Genomic DNA, 11,277 nt, shown 5'->3' on the forward strand with positions numbered 1-11,277 from the left:
TCTAACCTAAATCTTCCGTCTTTTAGTATCATTCCCCCTTGTCCTATCACAATCAGACTGTGTAAAAAGTCACTCCCTCTCCTGTTTATAAGCTCCCTTAGAGTACTGGAAGGTTGCAATGAGATCTCTCTGGAGCCTTTTCTTCTCCAGACTGAACAAGCCAAATTCTCTCAGCCTCTTTTCATAGAAGAGATGCTCCAGCCCTCTGGGCATCCTTGTGGCCTCCTCTGGATCCTCTCCAGCAGCTCCATGTCCTTCTTGTGCTGCATTCCAAGAAGAAGACACCAGCCCACACCCCAATGACTCCTCTGTGCCATGCTGGAGGTGCCAGCTAGTGGCACAGGGCCACGGCGCTGGCGGGTGTTGTGGGCACACTGTTCCCCTCCCCATAGCTGCTGTCACCGCGCTCCCCATCATCCCCTGAACCCCTTGACCCTTGGGCAAGCGGTGACTGAGGGCCACCATCCACCGCTCCGTGTGCATCGCCTTCCCCCCTTCCACGTCCATTGCCATCCACCACTGCCAGCCCATCAATGCCATCAGTCTGATCCCTGCTGCTTGGTGCTGTCAGCCAGGGCAGGGCCAGGTACTTGCGCACCTCAATGGCTGGGCTGCGGCGGTCAGGGTCGAGCCGCAGCAGGCGCTGCAGCATCTCCTGCGCCCCACACTCGAAGACACCCCAGGACTCCGGTGCTTCCCGTCCCCCCGTGTCACCCTGCCAAGTGCTGAAGGCCTCGAACTGTGGGTCAGAGCTGGCAGCTACAGCCCATGGGAAGCAGCCAGTGCAGAGGCAGAAGAGCAGTACAGCGAAAGCCCAAACATCCAGACTAGAGTCCAGCTCCAATGTGTCAGAGCCCTGCAGCAAGCAGAGCTCCGGTGGGGCGTAGGGCAGCGCCCCAGACATGGCACCAATTTCTGACCCCTGCAGGCGGGTGAGCCCAAAGTCAGCCAGCTTCACGCGGCGGCACTCGTGGTCGAAGAGCAGCACGTTGTCCAGTTTGACGTCCCGGTGCACCAGGGCCTGGCTGTGCATGAAATCCAGCGCCTCGGCCAGCTGAGAGGCACAGCGCTTTACCAGCACCTCGGGCAGGCCCTCCTGAGGAAGGCAGCAATGTCATCTCCCTCGGAGGGGCTGCTGCAGAGCCCAAATCCCTGCCTGACGTCACCAGCAAGGGATGCACCCCACAGCAGCCCCCAGAGGTATCCCTGTACCACAGAGGGGCTCCTGGTGCACCGCATGAGCTTGCGCTCCACTGCAAAGTGTCTCCATGCACATCTCCATGCACATGCATGCAACACACTGCATGTTCCCATGCACAATGTGGGCATGCACCATACTGCAAAATACATGGGCGTGCAACCCGCTGTGAAGGATCTCCTCAGGAAAACCGTAGGCATGCACCCAGCTGCAAGGGTGTACCTGCGCGCTGCATGAGCATGCACCCCATTGCAGAGGGTTTCCCCATGAACACCATAGGCACACGCCCCACTGCAAATGTCTCTATGCACCACACAAACATCCTCCCCATTGCAGAGAGCCTCCCCATGCACACACATGTTCCCCATGATCTCACATGGCTGCAAGGTCCCCTTTGCTCCCACCTCCTCCCTGTACCCTCCCAGCCCCTTCTCCTCCCCACCCCACTGTTGTGCCCCCCAGCCCTGAGGCACACACACCCCTGGTGTGAGAAGGTTGCACAAGTCCCCAGCGGGAGCCAGCTCCTGCCCAAAGACGAAATGCGTGGAGTTCTCGAAGGCAAGGGGCAGGGCACGGATGCAGGCAGCGTGGCCAGAGAGGCACCGGGCTATGCAATACTCCCGCAGGAACGCCCGTCGCTCAGTCCGTTCCTTCAACATCATCTTGAGGACCACTGGTGAGCCTGGGATGAAAGCAGAGGGTCAGCACCAAGGTTTTGGGTCCATGCACACCATGAGCACATGAACCCTCTGCAAAGGGTGTCCCCATGCACACCGTGAGCATGCAACTCCAATGCAAAGGATGTCCTCGTGCACTGCACAAGCATGAAGTGCAGCACTGGGACAGTGGAGACCCCGCAGCCACTCACCACCATCCCGGGGCTCGGTGAGCACCACATGGCCATACGTGCCGCTGCCCAGCTCATCCAGCACGCAGAACTGCTCTTCCAGCTCCTGCCATTGCAGTGCCTGGCCTGTCTGAGCCATCAGCTGCTCCAGGGCTGCCGCGTTGTCCTCCTCATCTTCTTCTGGTTCTGCCATGGCCCTGCAGAGCCCAGCACCAGGCTGCAATGGCCCCATAGCATGCAGAGGGGGCATCCAGATGGCACTGCCCAGTGCACACCAGTTTGGCCCAGCCTAGTGCAGCTTAGACCAATCTTGTCTGAAACAGCCCAGTCCAGCCAAGTTCAGTCCATTCAGCCCGATGTTGTCCAGCTCATCCCACTTCAGTCCAATTCAGCCCAGTTCAGCCCAGTCTAGATCAGCCCACTGCATCCCAGCCCAGCTCAGTCCAGCCCAGCCAAGCTCAGCCCAGTCCCTGTCTAGATGTACGGGGCATCCCAAGGGAGGACAAGCAGAGCTGGGACACTGCCCCACATCTCACCCCACATCTCACCCCGTATCACCGCATGGTAGTGGGTCAGGGCTGTCACTTCCATGTTCCTCCATCCCCAGCTGTGCAGCAGGATCTTTGCCCTTTGCCCATCCTGTCCCACTGGATATACAGGACAGTGACAGGAGCCCTGTGCTCCCCATAGCCCCGCTGTGGGGCTGTAAGGAACCATAAGCAAAACGCAGGTCGGGGTTGCACAGGGACAAGCAAGCAGCCTCACCTGAGTCCCTGAAGTGTCCTCACAGCACAGCTTTGTGCCACCGGCCCCGCGGCGCCCGCGGCCGTGACTCAGATTTTCCTGCGCACTCCAACACCGCCGGACCCAGGGCAGCGCTGGGCCGTGTTAATCTGTCCCAATGGAGTGGGAACATGTGCAAGGCACAAGGCGTGCCGAGAGCCAAAGATAGGCAGGGGCAGGACGGACAGGGCATGGCGTGCAGACGGACAGACAGGATGCAAAAAGAGATAGAGCATTGCATGGGGACAGAAAAACAGCATGGGATGCAAAGAGAGAGAGAGGGCATTGTGTGGGGACAGACGGAGAGCACGCAGCATGGGATGCAAAGACAGGGCACTGCCTGGGGACAGACAGACAGCACGGAGCATGAAACAGCATAGAGTGAACATTTAGTTTCTCCTAAGACCAGAGATAGGGAGGTTGTATGTCCCCATGTTCTAAAGGTAAAGAAAAGCAAATTAGATTAAACTCAATATTAATAAAAATTGCATTACCTTTATTGATACCAATCATTGTTCTATAAGTTTTAGTGATTTAGCCGGGCACTGGGTGGGGAAAGCATGGAGGATGCAGCTGGGTGTCCCCCCTTATTCTGCGCCCAGACTGGGCTGCCTCGTGCCCCAAAACCAAACTTGCCCCTGCTCCACAGAAAGGTGTGGGGCTGACCCTCTGCTTCAGTGCCCATTTCTCCCTCTCCCCTTTTTCCCACATCCACATCTCCTCCTCAAATTCCCAGGCCTTCCTCCCTTCATCTCCCCATTTCCCACATCCCTCCCACTTTCCGTGATCATATCCCTCTCCCCAAATTTCCACATCCTTATGCCTCTCTCTTGTCCATTTCCCATCTCCATATCCTTCCTTCTCCTCACTTCCCACACCCTTATACCTCCCTTTTCCCTCTTTTTCCACATCCATATCCCTTCCTCTTCCTCTTTTCCTGTATCCCTCTGCCTCCCTCTCCATTTTCCATATCCTCTCTCACTCTCATTTCCCACAGCCCCAATTCTCCCCCTTTTCCTAAACCCATACTCCTTCCTCTCCCTCTTTTCCCACATCCTTGTATCTCCTTTTTCCCCTCTTTTCCAAAACCCATATACCTTCCCCACCCTCTTTTCCCATATCCCTATGCTTCCCTCTCCCCATTTTCCATATCCCTGCCTTTTCCCATGCCCATATCCTTCCCTTTCCCCTATTTCCCACAGTCCCATCTCTCTCTCTCCCCTTTTCCCACATCCTTATGCCTCCCTCTCCCCACTTTCCATATCCCCTTTCTCTCTCATTTTCCTAGCCCTGTCTCATCCTCTCCTCTTATTCCATGCGCATATCCCTTCTTCTCCCCAGTTCCCACAGCCCTATCTCTCCTCCTCTTTTCCTACATCCTTATGGCTCCCTCTTCCCATTTCCCATATCCACATCCCTCTTCCGCCCCTTTTCCCTCATCCTTTCCCCTTTTCCCATACCCACATCCCTCTCTCTCTCTTTTCCCCCATGGTAGGGGAGGTGGAACTAGATGGGCTTTATGATCCCTTCCAACCTATGATTCCTTACATCCTTATCCTTCCCTCTCCCCAGTTCCCCCAGTCTCATCCCTCCATTCCCCATTTTCCATGAGCATATCCCTCTCTTTTCCCTTTTCCCACATCCTTTCCCTCTTTCCCCACATACTTATCCCTCCCTCTCCCCCATTTCCCACAGCACCATCTCTCCTTCTCCTTTTTCCCACAGCCATATTCCTGCCTCTCCTCAGTTCCCACGGCCATATCCCTCCTTCTACCCTCTCTTCCTACAACTTTTTGCCACTCTCTCCCCTTTTCCCACACCCTCCCTCTTTTTCCCATGACCACATCCTTCCCTCTGCCCATTTCCCACAGCCCCATCCTTCCCTCTCTTCCCATGCCTGTTCCCTTTCCCTCCCCACCTGCTCTCTCCCCTATCCCAGCTGCTCCTGTCTGCCCTGACCCCAGCTGTCTGGGCCATAATTAACCCCTGACACATCATTAACACCTGACAGCACATTAGCAGGCCCTGCTGGCACGTGGAAAGGTCACTCAGTCGCACCTCTCACGCTGTCGTCTCCAACCCCATTACAGGGAGCGGAGGCTGGTGATGGGGGCATCCCCTTGCTATGGGGCAGCGGGTGCGGGGCTGACCCCTCCATCACACTCCTGCCCCATTGAAAAGCATCAGCAGGGCCCAAAGCACAGACACGGCCCAGTGCCAGCCCCATGGCACCCAGCCCTGCGGGGGCGGCCGGGGGCGGGGGCACCGACAGCTGCGGGGGCACAGAAATAGCCGGGGCCAGGTGGTAGAGCTCAGCCTTGGGGATGCGGCCAGGGCCTGGACATGTGCCAAGCCTCAGTGGTTGGGGTCATCCCAGTGCCCCCAGGCTCGCCCCCCACATCCCTTTCTTCTGGGGGCAAGCTCTACTTCACCCACCATAAACCCCAGTGCCCCCATTGCTCAGCTGCTGCACTGCTGCCCATTGCTCCACGCTGTGACATCTGCAAACCCTGCCCCTGTTGCCCTACTCCCTGCTCTTTTGCCCTCATTGCCCTCTTCTCTGCCCTCCCGGCTCCCGTTGTCTCACTCCCTTCCCCCTCCCACAGCTCCCTATATCCCTACTCCTCGCCCTTTCACAAACCCTAGGCTTCCTGCTCCCCATAACTCACCCCGTGGTCTCCCACTGACCCATTCACTCCCCATCTGCCCTCTGGCTGTCCCCCTAGCAGGGGCTGGCCCTGGCCCCACATCCTAGAGCCGCTGGCTTGGTGCCAACCCCATGCCCTGGAAGCGGGTGCCGCAGAGGACAGGTGGCTGGTAGGATTAGCACTAACGACAAGTTTTATAACGGGGTCAAGAGGCCACAGGGGTTACGGGGAAGGAGAGACCAGCAGCACACCTGGGCCTGCCAGGACCCTAACACCCTGTGAGGCACTCTATCCTGGTGTCAGCCCACGACCCTAGTCCCCATAGCCCTGGTCAGGTTCCGTGCTCAAGGATGCTGCTTGCTTTTAATGATGTCATTAAAGGGATAGCGCTGGGGCAGGAGAACAGCAGATGGGGCTGAGGATACAGCCTGCTGCCATTGGTAGTCGGTGGAGGAGCGAAGATGGCCATGATTGGTGTTCTGTTTGGGTTTGAGTTCCTGTTTTGGGCACAGGGTCCTGTTTCAGCTCAGGATCCAATTTGGATTTGGGTTGGACTCCTGTTCTGGCTCGGGGTCGTTTGGGCCTAGGGTCCTGTTCAGGATTCAGTCTTGTTTGGGCTCAGGGTTCTGTTTGGTTTTGGGTTCTGTTTAGACTTAAGTGTCCTGATCTGTTTTGGGTCCTGTCTGGATTTGGGGTGCTGTTTGGGCTCTAGGTCCCATTTGGATTTGGGGTGCTGTTTGGGCTCTGGATCTCTTTTGATTTTGGACCCTGTCTGGATCTGGGGGGTCCTGTTTGTGTTTTGGGTCCTCTTTGGGCTTGGAGTTCTGTTTGGGCAGGGAGTCCTGATTGTGCTCAGGATTCTTTTTGGGTTGGGATTCTGTTTGGGGCTCTGGGTTCCTTTTTGATTTTGGATCTTGTCTGGTTTGGGGAGTCCTGTTTGTATTTTGGGTCCTATTTGGGCATGGAGTTCCGTTTTGGCTCAGGGTTCTGTTTGGTTTTGGATCCTGTTTAGACTCAGGATTCTGCTTGAGTTGCAGTCCTGTTTGGGCTTGGGTTCCCCACGCAGATGCTGCAGGAGGGCCAGATGCCACTGGGGCCAGAGCCATGATGCTCAAGGATCCTGTAAGGAGAGAAGAATGAGCATGGTTGAACCCTGCTCCACAGGGTCACCAAGCCGTGGCAGTGGTCCCAGACCTGGCATACAACTCCGATGTCCTCGCGGTGGGTGCAGTCATGGTATCCCCACACACGGTGTGCGCAGTCCTGCAGGCTCCTCTCCTGCCCTCGGCATCGGACGTCATCCAGCCAGATGTGCCCAATACCAGGCCCGAAACGCGGCCATTCCCCATCCAGGCCCTGTGCCTCGCCGCAGCCCAGCTCCTGGCATACCACTGCTGCGTTGGCCTTGCTCCATCCGTCATCGCACACCGTGCCCCAGCGCCCGGCCCACTGCACCTCCAGCCGCCCTGCACAGCGCTTGGGCCCGTTGGCCAGCCGTAGCCTGAAGGGCTCTGTGGGAACACGGCAGTGACATTAAGTCTTGATGTGACACCAGGCCCCACCATGACACCAGGCCTCGCTGCGTCCCCACCAGGCCTCACTGTGTCCCCACCAGGACCCGCCATGACACCAGGCCCCGCCATGTCCCCACTAGGCTTCATGACCCGGTCCCACCCCACACTCACCCTCGCAGTTGACAGCAGCCACGTGGTCGGAGGGACAGTCTGCAGCATCACCAGGCTGCAGCTCGCAGTGCTCCAAGTCCAGCTCCTGCCCTGCGCACAGCACCTGACGCAGACCCACCGCGTTCCCCTCGGCCATGGGCGGGCTGCAGGGCACAGGGACAGAACGAGGGCGGCCGCAGCCCAGCTGGCGGCACAGGACTCGGGCAGCTGCAAGGTCCCAGCCCACAGCGCAGACCGAGGCCCAGGCACCAGCCTGCAGCAGCTCCACACGGCCCTGGCACTGGGAGTGGCCGCCGGAGAGCCGGGCAGGCACTGCTGGGGAGAGCAGGGGAGTGGACCATGGGGAGCTGCATGGCCTGTCCAGTGCTGCACCAGCCTGACCAGCACAGCCCCAGTGCATCCCTAGTCTGCCCAGCATGGCCCCAGTCTGACCAGCACAGTCCCGGTAGAACGATCCAGTAAAGACCCAGCACAGTCTCAATACAGCCCCTGTCTGTCCTGCACAGTTCTAGTCTGCACAGTAGGCTGCCCAGTGTAGCCCCAGTCTGCCCAGTTCAAACCATCCCTGTTTGCCCATTCCCCAGTGCCTGCCACATCCAGCAACTCCTGGCCCCAGGACACCCAAGTGGCATCTGTGGGACATCCCAGGACACCCAGTGACCCCTAGTGACATCCAGGACACTCAATGACCCCCAAATAACACCCAAGTGGCACCCAGTGAACCCCACTGACACTCAGTGACACCCAACGTACCAGATCCAATCACGGCACCACAGCACAAAGCTGAGGGGGAGAGAGAGAGGAGTTGGAAAGGGACAGACGTAACCACAGACCCTTGGGACCCCATAGCCCACTGACACACAACAAAACACATTTTCCCCCAATTCCGCCTCTGTGTGCCCCCAGCTCTGTGCCCCTCCTTTTCCTCCACCATGCACCCCACCTCTGCCTCCCCATGTGCCTCCACCTCTGTGCCCCTCATGTGCCTCCCATCTCTATGCCTTCCATTTTTCCCCAGCTCTGCAACCCCCATGTGCTCCCCCAGACCCTAGTCCTCACCCAGGCACAGTCCAAGGTCACGCAGCCCCCCCATGCTGCCAGCTGGGCCTCCCCAGACGCTGGGGCCACCCTTTTAAGAAGGGGGTCAAGGAGGGGGAGCGAGGGGAGGAATCGAAAGCTGAGAACAGGAAGGGGAACGCTGCAGCAGCCAAGCAGGCGCCAGGATGGGATGAGTCCTCCTCTCCTCTCCTCTCCCCATCCCTCTCCCTCTCCCTGGTCCTCTCACTGGCCCCCTCCTTCTCCCCCCGCCTCTTCCTCCTTCCCCTCCCCCTCTTCAACACTCAAGATTCTCTGGTGAACCAGGCCGGCTTTATTTCCGTTGCCTCCTGTGCAAGGCTCCCCCTCGGATGCCCACACCCCCGTACAGCCGGGGGGGCTCCTCCAGGAGGTGCTGTCCGAGGGCAGCAAGCTGGCCCAGGCGGCGGGCGATGGCCTCCAGGCGCTGAGCTCCCCTCCGCTGGGTGCGAGCCAGGGCCCGCAGCTGCCCCCGCAGCCCCCGCACTTCCCACAACAGTGCCCGCAGCGCAGGGGCCACACAGGGTCCTCCCCGGACCCACAGTGCAGAGAGTGTTGGCACAGGCGGTGCTGGCTGGGCTGGACCTGTGGATGAGAATTGGAGACCCCCTAAAGTGTGCATAAGTTTGCCCACCAGGGCAACTCCTCTCAACACCGGGGACCCAACAGCACGCATCCCTCCTCTGTTGAGAGCCAGGGGTCTCAGTGTGTGCAAGCCCAGCATCTCAAGGGTCCAAGTCTCACCCACAAACCCAAGACTTACCTGCACATGGGGGTCCAGGCAGTACAGGGCTTGCAGAAAGGGTGCGGAGGGTCTCTGTGGGTGCTGGGGGGGGCTGGGTGCTGAACAACTTCATGGGGTGCTGGAGGGGTGCTTGGGGAGTCTGAGTGCCAAAAGTCTCCATTGGATGCTGGAGAGGTGCTGAGGGAATCTGGGCACTGGGGGGATCTGTGAGGTGCTTAGGGTGTTCTGGGGGTGCCTGGGTGCTGAGGGTCTCTTTGGGGTGCTGGGAGGGTGCTGGGGGGATCTGGGTGCCAAAGGTCTTCGTAGGGTGTTGGTGGGTTGATGGGGGGCTCTGGGTGCTGGGGGGCTCTGTGGGGTGCTGGGGCAATGCTGGGAGCCTCCGGGTGCTGAAGGTCTCCATGGATTCTTCAGTGGGTGCTGTGGGAGGCTGGATGTCAAAGGTCTCCATGGGGTGTTGGGTGGGTGCTGAGGGGACCAGTGTGCTGAGGATCTCTGTTAGATACTGGGAGAGTGCTGGGGGGCTCTTGGAGCTGAGAGTCTCTGTGGGGTGCTGGGCAGATACTGGGGGTCTCTGGGTACTGATGGTCTCCATGGGGTCCTCAGAAGGTGCTGGGAGACTCTGGGGTCTGGGGATCTCCATGAGGTGCTTGGAACGAGCAGCATTCATGGAAGGGCTGGTGGAATCTATGGGGAGCATGGTGAGTACTGGAGTGCTCTGGGGGCTGGGGTTCCTTGGTGGAGCCTGGATGAAGAGGTCTGGGGGTGTCCAGGAACTGGAGGGCTCTGCAGTGGGATGTTGGGAGAGCACAAGCTCTGTCCAGGCAGCGGGGCTCTCTGCTGGGTGTTGGGTGGATGTCGGGTGTCCCTGGATGTTGGGGATCTCAGGGTACTGGGTAGGTTCTGGGGGTCTCTGGGTCCTGGGGGCCTCTGTGGGGTGCTGGGAGCGAGTGCCAGAGCCTGGATTCAGTTGAACAGCAAGGGCAGGAGAGACAGACAGCCCCAGGGTGGGGGCCAAAGATGGGGAGGGTGATGGAGCTCTAGTGGGCAGAGCAGAGATTCCCATTGGACCAGCACCTGGGGAGGGGACACAGAGCCCATGAAATCCCCCTCCGACACCCCTCAGCCATCCATTGCCTTTCCTTCCTCTACCGCACCCCTTCTTCTTCCTCCTCCTCTCCCTCTCAAACCCTTCCACCTACAGCCAGCCCACTGTTTTGGCCTTCCTCCATCCCTTCCTCCTCCTCCTAACCTATTGTTGCCACTTCATCCATCCATCCATCCACATCCTCAGCACCCATCTCCTCACTGTCCATCCACTTGTGTCCCTATTATTTACTCATTTATTCCTACATCCACCCATGCTCCTCCCTATTCATCCATCCATCCACACTATCCATCCATTCCCCTATTTATCCTTAGTTGACATCTTCTCATCCATTCAATCACCCCCCCTCCAAACTTTACGTACTTCCCTCCTCCCCCTTTTCTGTCTTTTCAAACACCCCTTCTACCTTATGCCCAACCATGCAGACTCCCTGCTATCCATCCACCCCAGTCTTCCAGCATTTTGTTCTTTTCCTTAACAATACTTTCAAGAAATTGCAACCCTATTTAGTAGTCTGAACCTGATTCTGCTGTGGGAAGTGTTCTCCTCATTATTCCATCTGATGCTGCACCCTCTGTGGGATGAGTGCTCCACGTGGTACCTCTTAGGCTTGTTTCTGCTGCAAGATGTTTGCTCCCTGTTGTGCCTTCGAGACTTGCTTCTGCTGAAGATTGTTTGCTCCTCATGGTACCATCAAGATCAAAATCGGCTGAAGAATGTGTATCCCATGTGGTACCTTCTAGACCTGATTCAGCTGCAGGAGGTGTGCTCCTCATGGTATCTTCTACATCTGGTTCTGCTGAAGGGCGTGTGCTCCATGTGGAAATATCTGCTGTAGGATATGCACTCCATATGCTAAGACCCAAGCCCAATTCTGCTGAAGAATGCACACTCTGCGTAGTACCATCGGGACCCAGTTCTTCTGGAAGATGTGTGCTCCACACGGTACTTTCTGGATCAAGTTCTGCTGCAGAATGTGTGCTCCTCGTGGTAACATCTGGACCCAGTTCTGCTGCAGGATGGGAGCTCTTCATGGTAACATCTGGACCCAGTTCTTCTGGAAGATGTGTGCTCCTCATGGTAACATCTGGACCCAGTTCTGCTGCAGAATGTATGCTCCTCATGGTGATATCTGGACCCAGTTCTGCTGCAGGACGTGTGCTCCTCGTGGTAACATCTGGACCCAGTTCTG

General features: G+C 57.9%; 3 protein-coding genes across 6 annotated transcripts; all 3 read right to left on the reverse strand.

Annotated features, from left to right (window-relative positions):
• On the reverse strand, nt 168-3,086 carry LOC110390409 (uncharacterized serine/threonine-protein kinase SBK3-like). Its single transcript, XM_021381720.1, has 3 exons — nt 2,067-3,086; nt 1,678-1,880; nt 168-1,096 (listed from the first exon to the last, which is right to left on the reverse strand). The coding sequence occupies exons 1-3, from the start codon at nt 2,293-2,295 to the stop codon at nt 332-334; spliced, it is 1,197 nt and encodes a 398-aa protein (XP_021237395.1). The 5' UTR covers nt 2,296-3,086; the 3' UTR covers nt 168-331.
• LOC110390407 (CD5 antigen-like) lies at nt 5,821-8,428 on the reverse strand. Of its 4 annotated transcripts, none has more exons than XM_021381716.1 (5): nt 8,221-8,428; nt 7,915-7,944; nt 7,162-7,473; nt 6,671-6,987; nt 5,821-6,596 (listed from the first exon to the last, which is right to left on the reverse strand). In XM_021381716.1, the coding sequence occupies exons 1-5, from the start codon at nt 8,252-8,254 to the stop codon at nt 6,588-6,590; spliced, it is 702 nt and encodes a 233-aa protein (XP_021237391.1). In that variant the 5' UTR covers nt 8,255-8,428; the 3' UTR covers nt 5,821-6,587. The 4 variants fall into 4 exon arrangements, with proteins under 4 accessions (XP_021237391.1, XP_021237390.1, XP_021237392.1 ...); XM_021381715.1 differs by having other exon boundaries at nt 7,162-7,476; XM_021381717.1 differs by lacking the exon at nt 7,915-7,944 and having other exon boundaries at nt 7,162-7,476.
• Nucleotides 8,511-11,271, reverse strand: LOC110390403 (proline-rich protein 36-like). Its single transcript, XM_021381707.1, has 3 exons — nt 10,606-11,271; nt 8,999-10,054; nt 8,511-8,820 (listed from the first exon to the last, which is right to left on the reverse strand). Exons 1-3 carry the CDS (start codon nt 11,207-11,209, stop codon nt 8,531-8,533), a joined length of 1,950 nt encoding a protein of 649 aa, XP_021237382.1. The 5' UTR covers nt 11,210-11,271; the 3' UTR covers nt 8,511-8,530.

This window comes from Numida meleagris, linkage group LGE64 (assembly GCF_002078875.1).
Source record: "Numida meleagris isolate 19003 breed g44 Domestic line linkage group LGE64, NumMel1.0, whole genome shotgun sequence".
In the NCBI taxonomy this organism is placed as follows: domain Eukaryota; kingdom Metazoa; phylum Chordata; class Aves; order Galliformes; family Numididae; genus Numida; species Numida meleagris.